We start from the raw sequence: 18868 nt of genomic DNA on the forward strand, positions 1-18868 counted from the left end.
TCAAAGTGCTTGCAAAGAGTGCAAAGTACTCGCATTAAATTTACTTTCAATTTAAACTACAGTGAACCTCTCTCACCATTTTATAAAAAACTCATGGCTGACTTTAGTAGAAAGAAGAAATTTACATAACCTTACCCTATTAGAAATTTACATAACCATTGTACCTAGCACGTATGAACACACATCCAATTAGTAATCCATTATATTTAATATTATTCAATATTTCTAGTACCGCTGTGTACAATATTTGTTTCTTCATGTTTTTATTTCAGGTTGTATTCCTCCATAGACGTCTTTTTTGTTTCCTCTCTTGTAGATAATTTTCATTTCTTGAATATTTAACTATTTTATTTTATTTAAGTTTACTTAAGTAGTATATTTTTCTTTTGTAATTGTTTATATTTTCTTTGTATTGCGTTTCGGAAAAAAAGAATGTATGCACATGGTTAAGTGCTCGGAGAAGGCTGCAGAGCCTTAACTTCGCCACGTAAAAGAAATCACAAATAAATAAATATATTCAAATCGTGAGCGTGCTGATGAATTGACTCCAGAAGACAGGTGCATTCAGAATGTTGCAGATGCATTGAACTTCTCGTATGGTTCTGAAAAAAAAAAAAAAAAAAAAAAAAGAACCTGACTTGGGATATTACAAAGTTTGTGTTAAGTGAGTTCACAATCAATTGCCTGTTGATAATCCAAGGAGGTGAGTTTAAATTTTCAAGAACTCCAGCTTCAAAATTTTAAATGAAAACGAATTGATTTTGTCTCTATTGAAACAATTGCTAAATTTTGAACGACTTTGAGAGGAAACACTTTGCCATATCTCTTACCGTTTGGCAGCTACAGGAGCTAAATAGTAGGTCACTGCGAGGGTTTCCGCATGCTGCAACTCAAAAGGAATAGTAAGTAATTGAAACTTGAAGTAATCGATCGAATAGTAAGTAATCGAAACGAAGTACAAAATTGCATATACGGAAACAAACGGTGCAATGTTCGAAAACAGTGGCGTCTCAGAAATACTTCTGTTGACGGGCAGCCAACTTCAAAATATCAAATTGAAACAGGGTCTATTATACTTGTGTTAAAAAAAGCGCTAAATATTGAGCCACTTTTATCGGCAGTAGTTCATGACAGTTGGTACTATATGGCTGCTACAGAAGCTTAGTTGGTGGGCAATAGGAAAATGATGAGATAGGATTTCCCATGGTAGAACAAAACGAAAATGGAAACGGTTGAAACGAAATAAACAGTAACGAATCTCTTCTTGCCAAAGGGTTGAACAAAACATAGGGGCATGGACTTGATTGTTTGCAATAGAGCATTTTCAGAAAGATGAGTAATTACTGTACATTGCACGAATGACAGAAAAAATGGAATCAATAAACATTGTTAGGTACATTTATCTAGTTACAATACCATCAAAACTGAAAGACCCAATGAATCCCCTAGGAGACAAACCACACCACATATTTACATAAGGCAATTTCGCAGTCTTTTCAACAGTAATGTGGGGACTATGTTCAGCCTCGTACACACAATCATACTTGTTAATAGTTCCATCAAGTTTCAGTTTTGCTTATCCAAGCAAACAATGCTACCTATAATCCTGGCTCACGTGTAACCATCTCGTCGTCACTTAGCTGTTGCACAAGCCTTGGAATGTACACACTTAAAGTTATCTTTCTTTAGTATGCGTAGCATACTACTAGCATTTACACCGTTGTTACTTGACCCTTGCGTTGAAGATTTTTGCGGTGAACTCTGAAACGGTTGCAGCACCACAACTGACGATTCAACAGTTGTAGCCTTGCGAGGTCACCCTGGTTGGCCTTTCTGCTTATCGCAAACTGTTCCATGAACCTCGAATTTATCTCGCAGATGTGTAACTGTGTTACCCTTTAAGGTGGAATAGTCTTATACTCACGTCTCCACTGTCTCTGAACCACAGCAACATTCTCAAAATCCAGTACTACTAAATAACCTACTTCCGCTCTTCGAACTCAAACGTTCTTCTGCCATGTGTTACTCTCTTGCGACTAACTGTGTTGCGCAGCTAGATCGACGATTCTGCTGTCACCTGTTGAGGAAAAATAACAGTACATTTTTCCAGAAATTTAACCTTGTATTCTTGAAAATACATTTTCTATGACAGCTCAAGATGTGTATACATTTTTTGCACACTCGGTATATATATAATATATATAATATGTGTGTGTATTATCCCAGTCTTACCAGAAGGTTTTCTAGGATTCCCACTAGAGAGCAATTTATTGCGGATAGAGAAGGAAGTTTCAAGTTCAGTTTCCAACTGGTGCATCACCAGGTCATTAGCTTATGGGAAAGAGTTTTTATTGGAAATTGATTTTCTATCTACTATACTGTATCACAGATTTTTTTTTCCGAATTTCATTTTATTTTTTGTAATAATTTATTGAGTGAATTTAGAACAATTCCTATCTTGTGGAAAGGTTACTAAAGTGTTGCGGGTAAAAGCAGATTGTCCGTGTCTATGAAAGGAAAGGGGAATCCATTCCGCAATAATACATATATTTTACCGAGACAAAAGAAATTGTCCGTCAAGAGAGATTTCGCTCGTATGAACTAATTTATTCCCACTTGTTTTGTAGTGTGAGAAGTAACCGAATTATACTGTTTTTTTTTACTAATTAATATTTAATTCGCATATTATAATTATGTCCAGTATTCGTTCGGTAGTGATTGTGGACAAGGGCTTTTGTACGTTAATGTTAGTGTTATTATGCTCCCAGTTTCAGAGGCTTTACGGACACTATTAAAAGAAATAACACAATAACTTCATTATTTAATTCTCTGAATACTTAGTAAATATGGCCTTTTATACTACTAATAAGAATAATGTGTGTTTTAACTTGTAGAACTATTATTAAAGCAACTTATTCAACGCTATAGTATTCGTAATTTACGTGAATAAATCGTATATTAACGTGGAATAAAAGTAGCATTGATCAGGAAAATATCACGAAAATGCAAAAAATAGCAATAAATAAATAAATAAAATCTATCCCAAAATATAGGAGAAAGGAAACCGAATCCTTACTACGATTTGAATCCATATCTGTAGACACAGAAAGTGAACATAATAATAAAACGCTACTTGGAAGCTTTAGCTTGCTTTGTCATTGTTACTAGGGGTTGCGTTGCACTTTAAATTAAAATGAGACATGGATTATTCAGGTTTCTTTTAATACATTACTCCCTTCAAAATATGTATATTGGTTTTAAATGTATTCTGTAATTCTCACTACGGAACATAACTTAATTTTTAATGCTGGTCATGTTTTTACTCACTCTCTTTGTCTATGTGGAATTTGTAAATGGCATTCTCAAAATAAACTTCAGATTTTCTTAATTGATTGCAAGATTTAAATGTAAATACGAAATATTTCTTTCTTAAACAGATACAGTCGTTTCCCGGGTCCTGATGCTATAGCAGTTGCTTGTATTAGGAATCCTGATGCACTAGAAATCCTTATTCAACATACGATTTACAGTCATACCGATATAATTAAATGGTGTTGCGACGATATTCTATGTAATTTCGGAAAACCGCTTGTCTTCAGTAGAGGAGCTCTTCAGGATCCAGATAACAATATAAGAACGTATTTAGTTGAAAAGCTGGACATTGCTTTAGGAATCCTTTTAAAGTTTGGTGCTAATGGAGTATACAGAGATATTATGGAGTTGGAAAAGCAATTGAACATATCAAAAGACGCGTGGAGTGAGATACATCGTATGATAGGTAAGTTTATTTTTCTATATACAATACGTATTTTGTTAGGTGTATTTAAATATCAGATCTAATATAAGATAACATTTTGTAACATCTACTATGTATATTGTTACTATGGATTTAACAGCAGTAAATTAAGATTTGCACTTAATTTACTGTACAATCTTTCCATGCAAGGGGACTCATTTCAGGTCAGTATAGGTTAACATTCAAAAATACAGCAGGTTCGGGACCTGAGGACTGTCGAATTTTTGTAACTGCTGGATTTTGGATGGTTATATATGATGTAATATATATTTAATAGAAAACAACTACTTGTACAGTCCCTTAAAGAAAGAAAATTAAATGAAAAAGCAAATGGAATTTAGTGATCAACTAAATAAAACAGTTCTTCAAAATTTTAGTTCAACCGAATAAAATAGTTATATAGAATTTTGATTCATCTAAATAAAACAGTGGCGTGCTGTCACTATAAATATGAAAATGCACTCTGGAATCCATGTCGGAAATCTGAAGAAACTTCATTACAGATGGTCAACCTGTAGTTTCTTAAATTGGAATGTAATGATTCCTATAGTTGATAGTAAAATTATTGTTGTGGTATGATTCTAAATAAATAAACAGTATGTAACATGTATAAATTAAAAATGGGAAACATGATTAACGTCCCTCAGTCACGATTTGTAAGCAAAAGGAAACGGCTAATGAATGCAAGTAAATTATGAAAGGTTTAGCGGAATGAAAAAAGGGAAAAGGATCCCATAAATTTATATTACTGTAAATGTCTTTGTTTAATTTGATTTTGGGTTTAGTGTCCCTCTCAACAGCGAGGCTATATGGGACCTGGACCTACGGTTTAACGTGAGATCCGAACCACATGACCTCCGCCGGGAATCGAAGCCGCGTCTCCCACGCTGAAGTTCATACGCTAACCACCCAGCCACAAATGTCTTGTTTAACCAATCGATATTAGTTTTTGGTTCACAATATAGTGTCCGTGGGTTTTCTGTAGAGGGAGGTTTTCCCGTTTCTTCCCACATTCTCATCCCACCATTTCGCTCATAATCATTCACTGTCATTATCATCCGTCCGGATCTGTCCCAAATTCGATTCCAGGAAAAGACACTCACTCAAAAAGATGTAACAGCTTTTTCAGGTCAGCCATCCTGGGTAGGGTTTTTCGTGGGTTCTCGTTTATACCAGGTAAGTTCCGAGATGGTACTAGCATAAAGGTCCCAGGGGATTTTCTTTCTCCCTTTCCAGATAGTGCGCTCGCTGAGGTACGTCATTCGTGATGGACTTAAAACAGATATTGGTACTGCCCAGAAGCAAATTATTAAAAAGAAAGAAAAGAAAAAAGAAAAAAACTCCGCTTTAGTCTTTAGGCATGAACGTCCATTTTTAAAACTCTTTCTTCTCATTGACTTCTTCAAGTTAAGTTGGAAGATTGGTGATGATTACAAATGTTATCAATATTGTCAGAATTTTTAGATGCACACCTTTTTCTTAGAGCAAGGGAAGGTTCTCATAAAGTACCCATTGTACCAAATATTTCCTCCGGTTTTGAATAAAGACAATTTTCAGCATCTTTTGTCACTTTGCCCTTTCTCTGTCGTTTTCACGGCTAGATTCTAAAATCTTCAAGAAAAAAATCCGACTGCCTCTATTGTGAATTGTTTGTAAGCAACAAGTTTTTGAAGACGAAATTTGCAGGAATCAATACTGATTAGCGTCTCCACTAAATAATGCAAACCACCTAACTCTCGAAAAATTCATTATCTACAACCTCTGAGAACAAAGTTCGGTGAATGATTCCGTAAATAGAAAGTAGATACAATATGAATAAAACTTACCTTACTGTCCTTCGAAATAGTCACCTGCCGCAGCTGTGCATCACTGAGCACGACTGTACATGTCCTGGAAACTTTTTGGGAAGTCTTCTTTCAGGATGGTGTTTAGGAGCCTCGTCACGTTTCGTTGGATGTCTGGAATATCGTGAAATCTTCTTCCTTTCAACGCGAGTTTGAGGCGTGGGAACAGGAAGAGGTCGGGAGGATTCAGATCTGGCAAGTATGGTGGATGTTCAGTTTTCACCACCTTTTGAGTCAGGAATTGTCTGACGATATTGGTTGTGTGAGGGCGAGCATTGTTGTAAACCAGAAACCATGAACCTTGTTCTGAGTACTGGGGTCGTACCATTTCCAGTGCGTAAATAGTATTGACGAAGATGATATGAAATGTAAACAATAAATAGAAACCAACATGAAAAATGATGAAACACCTTTAATATGATTATGGTGATAATGAGGAGCACACTATGCGAGTCACTGAATGGAGAGTTACTAAAAGGATTCAGATGTAGAGTACTGCATTGTACGTAAAGGAACATGTATATTATGAAAAAACAACAAAAATTTTCTAACATTCCCTCCACATGATCATCAGCTCCACGTGTATGAAGTAAACAACAACAGAAGCAGACGACACCTTGTTACCATGTTACTATAACATAGACACTGACTGAAGAGGAACACTAACGCCACCACTACCTTCGAAGATGATACAAAAGACGGCGCAGGACCACCAACAACATAAGTCTACGTTGGAACTCACTCACCTTCTCCAGCTGCTGTAGGGTGGAGAACCTCCTTGGTCGTCTTAGGCTGCTGTGGGCTAGAGAATCTCGTTTACCTTCTCAAGTTGCTGTGGGCTGGAGAATACGTTTACCCTGTGGACCAGGAATCCTTCCTCACGTAGCCTCTCTCCAGCTTCTGTGAGCTAGAAAGTCTCTTGGACTCATTTTATCAAACCCCACAAAGATCTTTAGAGAAACATTTAAGATCTTATTTGATCTCATTTGTTATAAAGACACTGTACATAATTTGTATAAACATTTGTAATAAGACAGGTGAGGAAACTGAAAATCCGTACCTTTGACTCTACCGACTCTCGCACAGAAAATATTACAATATTGTACTTGAGTTTTCGGAAATTTCTGTATTGAGAATAAAATAACTTAGCTGATTGGAACAACAAGCCAATGAGTGGCATTAGAAATAATAAGGGTAAAAGAATATCATGTGAAATAATCAAAAATATGTTAGGATACAGTTGGAGGGAAAACTGTACTTTGAGTGACGTGGTAGAAGATATATGACGGAAGACGAGCAACGTAAATATTAGATTAATGTATAGCATTAATAGTATAGTTTCTATATAAAGAAACATGGAAGAAAATCATGATTAATTATACTGGCAGAGGTAGAAACCGGATCTCATAGCTCTTAATTCAAGTAGGTTCCTATTTAGCTCACAATTTTGACGTAAATTTAGTTGGATCTCTAACTACTTTTTGTAGTAGTCGTCCCTCAATCTTTACATGCCAGAGAAGCCTATGTTAAGATCTTGAAGTTCATTGAAAACAGATTGAATGTGATACTTATGTAAGCACTTTTTCGAAATAATCTTTTGAAAAAAGTCAGTTTTGCATTCCCTTGTACACTTTTTGTTTAAATTTCTGAAAGAGATTATTTAAAGGCCAAACGAATCGAAGATTAGGACAGTAAAGAAACGTATTTACAAGGAAATAAAGTGAAACATCTGGTCTATGCTTTGTTTACGTAGCAGACGTTTTGTTTGGAACCAAAAATTTGCTTTTTGGAACCTTGCACTTAGGTTGACAGCGGAAGTGAGGAAACTATTTGACTCATCCATTAGTGTCCACACCAAACAGTCAGTCCTGGAGAATTGACCGCTTACTAGACATAAAGATGCGGATGTCCTTTGGTTCAGTACACAAAGTTATGCCGGTTAATCATGCCATTTAATTTAAACTGTGCCTCATCACACCACACCATTTTGCAACCACAATTAGCATCCTCTTTCACCAGCACAAGAAACCATTCACAAAATTGAATTACTCTGTCTGTGTCGCCCTCATTCAATGCATGTAAGAATAGTGAAATGCACGCTTTCCATTTTGCTCTTTGCAAAATACGACTTACGCTTGACGTACTCATTCCTGCGACGTGTAAACATGGTTATGCAAATCCATCATTTTTCTTTTCCTTCAAATTTCTCGCGCAAGCGAGCAATGCAGTTAGGCGTGTTTGCAGTTCAGCTCTATATTCCTGCCTAGATGACTGTTGCACCTCTTAGACTTTCTCGAACTTCCATTACCATTTCAAAATGTCTTTTTACTGCTCGAATTACAGCTGTCAAAGTACGCCATCGCAGCACTCTCTTAAGTGATTGCATCTCATCGATTAACACTAGTGGAGCGTTTTCGTCGTCCTTTACCTCCGTTAGCTGCGAGCGATTTTGCTTGGTAACCAATGAAATTGCACATTGCAGGTAATGGAAGTGAAAGACAGATGAAAACGTTCCACTAGTGTTAACCGATGCGATTTTCATCAGAATAAAAAATGTTCAACTCGGACCTAACTAGTACTTCTCTGTCCTTCGTCTTGATGCTCCTCGAAGTACTTCGTTCACTATTCAGCAGAACAAGCTGTTCAGTGTGATTAAAGAGAAAAATAAGTAGGAGCCGAAATCATTCAGCCTGTTATATACGATAAGCTTATGTTTATGTTCTGTGAAGAAAAGGTCACTACCCATGACATGTTCCCTTAGACACAGTGTAATGTAAGAAATGGACTGATCTGAGTTCAGTTTTGTAAGCGAGTAAAAATATCACTGTTACTGGAGTAACGAGTAGATTATGAATATGGGACTTCATAAGAAACTAGAAGCCAAGGGGACTCCGTTGGACAAACGTGCAGTTTATCGAAAAATATAAGAGGAAATGCTTTAAAATATGAAATACCGAACACTGGCAATCTCAAGAAGTATCTGTGGCGGCCTCCAGAGAAATCATCGCTGTTTAGAAGTAGTTCATCGTGCTCTGGAAGATGGCGAAGCTTCGTGCTTATAACATTCGGTGGTCCACGAACTAAAACAGCTTAACATATGAAAAGTACTGTCGATCCTTTGACATTCCTTCAGAAAAATTTAGTCATTCTGAACCACAATTGGTTCTAGAAAGGGCTTCATTTCACCTGTCAGGATATGTTAGTCTTCTAAGTTAGGTAAGTGAAGATCCTAACTCGATACATGAAGGATCAATCTATTTGCAGAAAATGGGTGTTTAGTGCGGAATGTCCGTGCAGCACATAATTCATTCAATCTTTTTATAATTCACAGCTACATATATAGAAACATTCAACATTTTTGTAACTCAGATGGACGACAATAGATCCACCATTGGATATTTCAAGCAGAATGAGACGTCATTCAACACGCGACACACCAGAATCGTCGAAATTCGATCCTTCTCGGTTGCCGCGTCATTTCAAAAATCCTTGCCTTCGGCTCTTGCCTGATACGTTTTATGTTAATATCTGAAAGAAAGAATTTAAGTAAACAAACCACTTACGATGAACGCCTTGAAGGCAAATATTAATTAAGTAATTTAGCTAACGATAACAGATGTACTTGCAGGGATGTTCGATATTGAATCAAAGCCTGAATCCGAGTGAGCGCGAGCCTCAATGAGGTTAGTAAGTCCAAGCACGAATACACCGTGTAAGTGTGATCCTCATTGAGGGTAATAAGCACGAGCCGCAGTAATTATAGTGAGTGAGCTAGCATGAACCTCATTGAAATTAGTGAGCGCGAACCCCAGTGAAGCTAGTGAGTGCGAGCTTCGTTGAGAAAAGCAAGCGCGAGCCCAATGAGATTAATGAGCTCAAGTTTCATTGAAGAAACCGTGCTCGAGTTCTGAGTGTGAGTCGGAGTTAGCGTGAGCCTCATTTATATCAGTGAGCGTTAGCCCCATTGAGGATAGTGATTCTGAGCCCAAGTGAGTCCCAATTGCGAAATGCATGTTTCTTGTGTAGACGCAAATGCTGCCCATTTGCATCATATGTTATGATGTCATAATCCCTACGAAATGAGGAAGCTCGTATCAAAAACCCAAATTCAGTAGCGATTGGAACATATTGTATAATATACTAGAATACAATAAAGTAGTGGTGCTATTTTAAACAATTTATTTGAAATCTTATTTGAAATAAATAATGAAATATCTCAATATCAAATCAAAATGGAATGAAACTTTTCAAAGTGCGAGCGAAAAAGAATTCTACAAATGTACGAACTGTAGTGCCATAATTCATTTTAAGCTGTATCATAGTATCTTTTAGTGTTGAGGACACAATAGTATGACATAAAGCAAATATCCTAATTAATTTTACTAGTGAAGAGTGGCGAAAATATGGGGAAAGGTAGCGAAAATTTCGTAAGACTTTCTTTTATATGTAATTCACAAAAATTGAAAAAAATTAAATTATTCTTCCTATTCCATTTAAACAATCAAACAAGCATTTCACATATCTCTGATCTTTCAGCTAAAGCACTTTTAGCCCTCCTCTCTCAGGGTTTTGAAACTAAGTTTCTTTTGCTCTGGTGTTTATTCCAGATCCCTTTTTTGTTGTTTTTTCTAACAGGTTTCTCGACACCACGGTCTTGTAATGTGCACTCACTATAAATATACAATTTATTATAAACAGTTATCCCTCTCACTGAAACAGTAATAAAAATGATCTCTTTGCGAACTAAAGTAAGGAACCATAAACTTCGGATATCAATCTCTACTCGATTTCTCATTCTTCGATGGAACAACATATTTGTGCGCGGTCGAATTCATTTTCTTACTATGTGTCACTGAGTGGATACCGTTTGGTTTGTGATTTTCGTTGACTCTGCTAGTTTTCTGTGCTTGCTTTATAGGCACCAGATTTTTGTTGTTACACGTTCCCAGTTAGATGATGGAGATGATCGCCTCGAACTTTCACAAGGTAATAAACACAATTGTGTTGAGATAATAATAAAAAGAATGGGCTACCTGTTGACGCCTGTCTGAAACACGTGGCTTTAATTGGAAGGAATGAAAACAGAAGACTTCCAAACCAAAGGTTAAATCATTCACATACACAAATACATTTTTTTTCTTTATTTCGAAGTGTGTGTGTGTGTGTAAAAATTAACCACAATACAAAGAAAGAGTCCCTGGTTCACCCCCGTTCGCACTAAGTGGGATTTGTGGTGGACGACAGCTTGTGTGTGGGTTTTCTCGGACTTCTTCTGTTTCCTCTCACTTTCGGTCGTTTCGTTCAATACCTTCATCACCGTGTCCCTTACTTCAGAGCATAATCGTGGGACTTTAAACCACAAAATAATAATAATAAAAAAAAGAGAGGGAGAGAGAGAGAGGGGGGGGGAACATACCCACGCGTGTAGTTTTTAGTGTACCCACGCGTATAATTTTGTTCTTTCGTAAATTCATGGTGAGTATACACTGGACCATGAAAACATATACGCCGTATACCCATGCACACATGATGTACAAAGGAGGTGCGTTTTAATCACGTCACTGTATTCCTACGTTGTACACATTCTGTTTGGTTATTGGATACCTCCCTACTGGTGTCATAATTTTATGGCAGAAATGTAATTTGCAAATTTCTTAATTTGTTACACAATTGATATGAATTAAAATGATGATTGTTAAATAATCATATTGTGTTCTGTGGTTATTTATGTTTTGAATCTTACTTTGTTTTCACAGAACAGCCATGCACTCTACAGAACATTAGTAGAATAGGGTGGCGGAAGAAAATTAGAGCGACAGGAAAAACTGCTAGTGTCAAGGATATGGCTGAAAAATCTAATTTACCAACAAATGTGCAAAATTTCCTTTTGTACCGACTGCAAGCCCTGATTTAAACAAAACGAACAAATTGATACTATTTGCAAAAATTTAATAAAATAACATGCAACTCTTTAACTAAATTTATTAATTTTTTACAAATGTATTTTTTTTTTTATTTTTACAAATTTATTTTTATAAAAAGATACTCGTATATATATGTCGTAACCTAAGAACTGACTGTGATATAAAGGTGTGCCTCAGCATTTTGTCAATCTTATTGCAAAATAAGTAAATAATGATATTTTTAAAAAATACGTAAGCACATCTAGCATCGAAAATAATATACATATTTCCTTTTGTTGTTGTGCTTAGTAGAAGGGAATTTTAATCAGAAAGATTGTCTCGTAAACAATTTATATATTGATATATAAAACTTAGATTTATTATTTAAATGCTAAGTATAAACCAATTTAGAATTTATGCATTTACAATGCCGCACAAAACTGGTTTTGTCTCGTTAGTTGACATTGTTACCTACGAGTAATACTAACTGAAAAGGCACTTCCTAGAATTTAAATTCCTATTATTTCAGTGTTAAATTTGAGATAGCACAGGTAATCCTGAATGTTTACTCGTAATCTACCAATAAGTATGTAGTGTATCCTATAGGTTACGCTAGGAAATAGAGTTAACAATGACTTTTTAAATTAACATTTTAAATAGTAGAAAATTGTAATAATAATAAGCTGTTTATTTTGTACTTCCCGAAAAAAAATCTAATTAGTGTAATAATAACTCGTTAACTGTTTTTACTGCAAGTCTGTAACAGGGCTACAGCCACTGCGACTAGAACATATAAAACTCTTTAATTTTCAAGAAAAAAGTATCTTTATTTTCGTCAATTGATTTTGATATTAATACACTAACGTTTTAGTATTTTCTTGGTCCTTATTAACGTATCATTAAGCTCCAGTTATGTGAATTATGCACTTTAAAATGTATAAAATACACAATGTATATTGTAAGTCCCACGTGGTATTGTGTACAAGCAACTCTTTACTCTTATATTTATAAACACCACGAGAGGATACTACACACTACATGGATCCACTACGACCTGCAGACGACGGACTTCTGGCTCCTCCCACGAAGCAGACGACGACAACGAAGCAGCAGCGCCACCGCCGTCTGGGAACCCCTATAAATCTGATGACCGACAGCGGATCTAGACCAGTTCTCTGGTGTCCCACCTACTGTTTGCAACAGAACATTAGGTGTAACCTAACCCCAGGCCTCTAGTCTGCTACGGGATTCTTGGCTTATCCTTTCTCCTGGCTTAGTCTGCTATGGGGTTCTGTCGGGAAATTCTAACCTCAGCCGCTTAGCCTGCTTCCGTGCTCTATGGTCACCTAACCAACCCACTGCTTGCCATAGAGCATTGGGAACCCTAACGCTACTCTGCCTAGCCTGCTACGGGGCTTTATGAAGATCCTGTCTGAGGCGTTATGGTCAAAGACTACCTACATCTAGCGTTGCAAACTGAGAGAAATAATTTTTGTAAAATACTGTTATAGTGGAATTTTATAATAAAAAGTCGGTAGTGGGAGTCGATTCCGGACACTCTTTTTATTAACGCTCTACCTACAACCTATATGGGACAGAGTTTTACAATATATATATATAAAATACTAAAATACACATTACGAGAGTCGTTCGATAAATCGCTAGAAAAAAATAAAACAAATACTTTTGGGTAGAGTTTTTAAATTTTTCAACATATCTTTTTAGCTTGAAACATTTTCTTCAGCGTTTCTTCAACTTCTTAAACTGTCCAAAAAGTAGGATTTCGGAAGGTCCTCAAAATAGACATCTGCTTTGGCAATGACCACCTCTTTCGACGTGAATCGTTTTCTACCGAGCCACTTTCTAAAGTTTGGAAATAAAACAAAATCAATATGTGCCAAATCTGGTGAATACGATGGATGTTGTAATAATTCAAATTTTAATTCCATAATTTTGGCCATCGATACTTGTCTTGATGGAAGAAAATTATTTTCTTTGCAGAATGAGGATTTTTTCTTGATTTCTACTCTCAATCGGTGCAATAACGACGCATAATACTCTCCATTTATCGTTTGTCCTTTTCCCAAGTAATCAATATAGATAGTTCCGCAGATGCATCCCAAAACATTGTGGTCATCACATTGGCGGCCAATTTCACCGTCTTTATCTTCGGAGCTGGATCGCCTTTAAAAACCCACTGTTTCGACTATACCTGTGTTTTTAGAGTGTAGTAGTGTATCCGTGTCTCGTCTACTGTTATGTATGGACGCAGAAACTCGTCGGGATTGAAAAGAAAACGCGCCAAACCAGCCTTCGAATCAATCATACGATTGCGTTTATTCTCCACTGAGAGCAAATGCGACATCCATCTTGCCAAGATTGTTTTCAAACCCAATTTTTCGTGCAGAATTTGAAAACACTGTACCTTATGAAATGCCTTAGGCCGCAACTATTCCGCGCACTTTGATTCGTAGATCACTCAAAACCTTATAAATTTTGTCAATCGTGAATTTTGTCAATCATTTCGGACGAAGTCGCTCTGGACGTCCCGAACGATGTTCATTTGTGGATGTAGGCCACATTTAAACTCATTCTCCCAGTTGTAAACAGTTGCAAAACACAGGAGCAGATGTGCCATAAACTTGATCCAACTCTGCTTTGATCTCTTTTGGTACTAAACCTTTAAATAAAAGTGTTTAATAACCGCAAGAAACTCATTTCTTTCCATTTTTCTGAAGAAACACAAGTTTGTTTCTTCAATCGGCTATGGCAATGAAACCATGTGAGATCGATCTACCAAGGTCAGAAGACCCCGGATGATACTTGAGGACCAAATTTTGAGACCAGTTTTGAAAACACTCGAAGATATTCCCAAGACTTGTTTAGAGATTACCATGTTTAGCTGTCAGAAAATTGAAAGTGTAAATTTGAAATGCAAATGTAAGAGTAGCGGTTTCTTGTGCACTCCAATGTGTAGTTGTCCGAGCGAGTATAAAAATTCAATATCAGTTAATGAACAGAGTGATGAAGACTGAATGATGCATTAAATACATCACAAATTTCTTTATCTTTTTAGGATAATAAGAGTGGCATAACAGTATTAAGAACTAATTCTAGAAATAAAGTAATTTGTTCCCTTGTGTAGAGATTTCTTAAGCATATGGTTTCCTTCTATTACGTTTCTTATTATAGATTTATTGTATTATAGCAACTGTGCACAATCTTAATAATAGACAAGTGCTTCCTCTGAAAATAAGATTTAACAGTTTAAAAATTGATCATTTATAAAATGTGTTAGGCATATCTCTTTTTTTTTCTTTCTTTCTTACCGTTTCAGTAAGTATTAAGAGAGAAAGGTGGTAATATATAAACGTGGATGGCAAATTGTTCATGATTCTCTCTTGAAGGCGATTTTGAAATCTGGTTCCTAATCTATTTCGCTCAGTACCATTGTAGTACATAAATCGAAGGACTTGTAACAAAAACAACTCTTGTCGAAACAATATTATTTTTTACAGAAAAAAAGAAATGGAAAGCTGCATGTTTGTGCATGTTTTAGAAGGTATCAGAGACACGTATACCTAAGTAAAGAAACTGATTTGCAGTTTCTCATACTGTGTACTAGAGAAAGCTCTCTTTTCATTCTTCAGAGAAATTTTGTTTTGACAACAGTTATTTTCCGAAAAGTCCCACAATTGATATTAAAAATCGATTAAAATCGATTTAATTAATTATAGACAAACTGAATCATCAGGATTATATACTTGCAGGCAGACGAGATTATATAGATACTAATCATCATCAGCTGGTAATATCTACCGTTTGTGGGAAAATAACTCTTTTGGCCGCGCCGTGATCAGTTTCGCACACGACAGCAAAAAGACGCTTATAACTCACAAAGAGTCAGACATTATTAGTCCTACATTAATATAAGTATGCATTTTTGAAAGCATAAAATGACGAAAAAGCTTTCAGAGGAAACATTTTTCCGAATTCGATCTTGTAAAGAATCTGTAGGAAAAAAAAAAACACGTCACGCGCAACCAATACTGAGTAAATATAAAAATAACAAGAAAACCATTATATTTAGCTCAAAAATGTACAAGAATTAAATTGTAGAAGACAATTAGACAAATAAAATGAAAAAAGTTTAAATGCTCTAGCTCCAATGGTTACGCAGTTATAGTGAATAATAGGAACGGCTAAAATTTCGGCATCCTTCCCCTCCCTCTCCCCTGAGATGTTTTTTCTGGTATTCGGCATTTTTGTGTTCAGTGATAGGTATATATTCAAAATATATCGGATGCCAAATTGTTACATGATTTGCCCTTAAAGTCGAAAAGGAGAGTACTTTTGTCAAGTTGATGTCTAGACTATGATGTATTTGTAATGTGTTTGGATCAGGCGCACACCCAGAAATTTTTGTTGGTAGAAATCCAATGTTTTCTTTTGTGGCGGTCCAATACATCTGTGTAGTATTGAACCTTTGTTGTTCTGCACCCGAAAATACGATAAGTTATTGCTAATTACACCTATATTCTGAGGGAAAATGATAAAACTAGATTATTTTTATAAGAAGAGTACAGATTAACTGTAAATTCAAATCTTAGGCTACATCAGCTATTTTTCTGTTAAACGAGTGTAGTTGTGTTAAGAAAGTATACCTGACTGGGTAGACACCTCGAGTAGGTGCGGCCCTGGTTTCAAGTAACTACGTATATTATTTCACCTATTTCACAACTGGCGATGAACAAACAAGCTTTAGCTGAGGGTGGTTAACGTCAATTCGTGAAGAATCTAATAGATAATATATACTTTTGTACAAAATAAAGAACATTGTTCCCAGTGAATTTTTCCTACTTATTATCTTCACCAGGGGTTCCCAACGTGAAAGTACCGTACCCCTGAGCGGTGCAGTCCGTGCTCTCAGAGATACTTGAAAATAATTAGTACTGACGAAAAAGTTACTTTTTTCCAATGTAAACAATATATAATCATAATCATCTTAAACATTTCAACGGTGAATGACGGAGTTGAGCACAATTGGAATGGAGTTGAGTTGATTTTGAATTTAACGTCTCTTTCAGCAGCGAGGCTATATAAGACGTTGACCTACTGATTAACGTGGAATCCGAACCACATGAGCTTCCGCCGGGAATTGAACCCGGTTCACCCACGCCAAAGGCGCGTACGCCAACCGCTTAGCCACGAAGAAACTCAAACAATTGGAATGGAAATAGGTCAGAACAGACATTAGCCTCATTCTCCCAAGTCATTATACACACTTCCATATGTCATTTTTAGTACATTCATTTAGATTTTATTCGGTAGAGTTTGGATTTTTAGGAGCAGCTTCCATAGGAATAAAGGGAAGAGGGCTATCTCCTTCAACTATTTTGTCAAGTAGTCCTCTATGTAGAAACTGTGTACATCTCTATAACTATCAGGTTGTCTAAAATGTATTGATCCATTGGATGCCAAAATTGAGGATACATTTGTTGTGATTTGAAAATGACACTATGAAGCGACGTACATACCTAGTACCGTTTGTTCGATGACCTAATGTGATTTTTCAACACTACCACAATCTCGTTGCTACAAAACTTCTTTGACTTCTGGTCAAAACATTGTGACACGTGGTTTTCACAGGCTTCTTTACAAACTAACTTAACACATTCAGAGAGTTCTGCAGAGAACCGAAACAAATTATCGTGGGAAGGTGCTACGTTCGGGCTATACGGTGGGTGCATTTAAGCCTCTCGATCTTTCAGTTTCTGAGGAAATATTAAAGACGTATGGAGTCTGACTTTGTCAGCGTAGTGTACGACGCCGTTTCTTTTGAATTGTTAGGTGCACTCGCGCTGGTTGTCGATAGTTCAGATCCGAATCTATTATTTTTCCCGGTGGCAGCAGCTCGTGATGCACGATACACTTTCAGTTCTACTAAACGCACAGCATAACCTTCCTGGATTCAGTGTAGGCTTTTTCACAGACTGTGGAGCATCTCCTAGCTCCGACCACGATCTTTTTCATAATTGTTGTTACGGGTTATCTATTTCTCTTCAGTCGTCATCAATTGCTTCAGAAATGGCTCGAGTTCGTTACGTTTCAGTAGAGAACCTCAGATGGAAATTCAATCGAGTAAACGTTTCCGAGTCAGATCATGTGTCAGCTGAAGATCGAGCTTCATTTTGTAACCAGCTTTCTCCAAATGACTTAACACAGTTAAGTGGTGGATGTTTAGGTCATCGGCGATGTCAACTGCTTACATGCTAGTTGTTGCTCAACTTTTGTTAGAATATCATACACCACTTGATCCTGTGCCTCATAATTGAAGACCATCTCTGAACCTATGCAAGATTATGCTCTTTGTGTGGTGAACTAGTTGACAAGTGGTGCATTATGATCTGCCATCAAACCACACCATCAGTGCGGATTTGTACTTGCAACAATTGCAAAGAGTGCAACGTCCCATTCATTGACTTGGCCGGGAAACTGTTATCCACCATACTCGTCGGACTTATCGTAATCAAATTAGCACCAGTTCATTTCATTGAACAACCACCTCAGTGAGAAATCATTCGACAGTGAAGGAGAGCTGCGGCATGTAGCCACGGACTTCTTTACGTCCATTGCCCTCGATTTTTTTCGTCAGCTGTAGAAACTTCGGCAAAGGGTAGATTCTGGATTCTGATGGAGATGAAGTCAAGTTCTAACGCTGAGTACCATGCGCTGTATATCTCTCTATTTTTGATCACGAACGGAAAGAACTTTTTTGGTTATTTTGTACATTTCTCCAAAAATACAATTGAGCCCCTGAATTTCTCTAAATTTCTTAAAATTATGAGTTCTGCAACAACGAACTCGAAGTAAGAGGAGAGGAAGTCACAAGGAAAAAGTAGTCAAGCCTTCCCAACATATTTGTTTGTTGTTTGAAATATTCAGGTCCTGTTCATTACTTAATTCAGTGTTAATTTCAGAGCAAATTAGTACCTTGGCAAACTCAGAGAACATACACGCTTTTTATCCAAAGAAATTCGTTAAAAAATAGGGAGTTCCCTCGCTATCAATACAACTGGAGCGAAGTTCCAAAGCTTGTTTTGATAGCTGTGCGTGTTTATTTTTTATTTTTTTATTTTTATTTTTATTTATTTATTTTTTTCCTGTTGGAATTCAGAAGTTTTAAACCTGGTTTGAATCCATTGGGTGCTTCATTTATTTTTTTAAAAAAAACTTTCTGCTGTTTTTAGTTCAGTTTCCGATTTTGTGATTCATTTCCTTCTTTCTTTCTCCAGAAGTCATGCTTTAGAAAATCGCTGATTGCC

General features: G+C 36.4%; 1 protein-coding gene across 8 annotated transcripts in view; it reads left to right on the forward strand.

Annotated features, from left to right (window-relative positions):
- LOC145678513 (uncharacterized) overlaps nt 1-12961 on the forward strand; it is a 224906-nt gene extending 211945 nt beyond the window's left edge. For 3 of the 8 annotated variants that reach the window (XM_081748747.1, XM_081748748.1, XM_081748746.1), the window contains exons 10-11: nt 3438-3778; nt 11397-12377. In XM_081748747.1, coding sequence (XP_081604873.1) covers nt 3438-3778; nt 11397-11554 — 499 coding nt within the window. In that variant the 3' untranslated portion in view covers nt 11555-12377. Of the gene's footprint in view, nt 1-3437; nt 3779-11396 lie in introns of all 8 variants that reach the window. The other 5 variants (XM_081748750.1, XM_081748751.1, XM_081748749.1 and 2 more) reach the window with 4 other exon arrangements.
- The last annotated feature ends 5907 nt before the right edge of the window (nt 12962-18868 follow it).

This window comes from Thermobia domestica, chromosome 2 (genome assembly GCF_964235325.1).
Source record: "Thermobia domestica chromosome 2, izTheDome1.hap1.1, whole genome shotgun sequence".
In the NCBI taxonomy this organism is placed as follows: Eukaryota; Metazoa; Arthropoda; class Insecta; order Zygentoma; family Lepismatidae; genus Thermobia; species Thermobia domestica.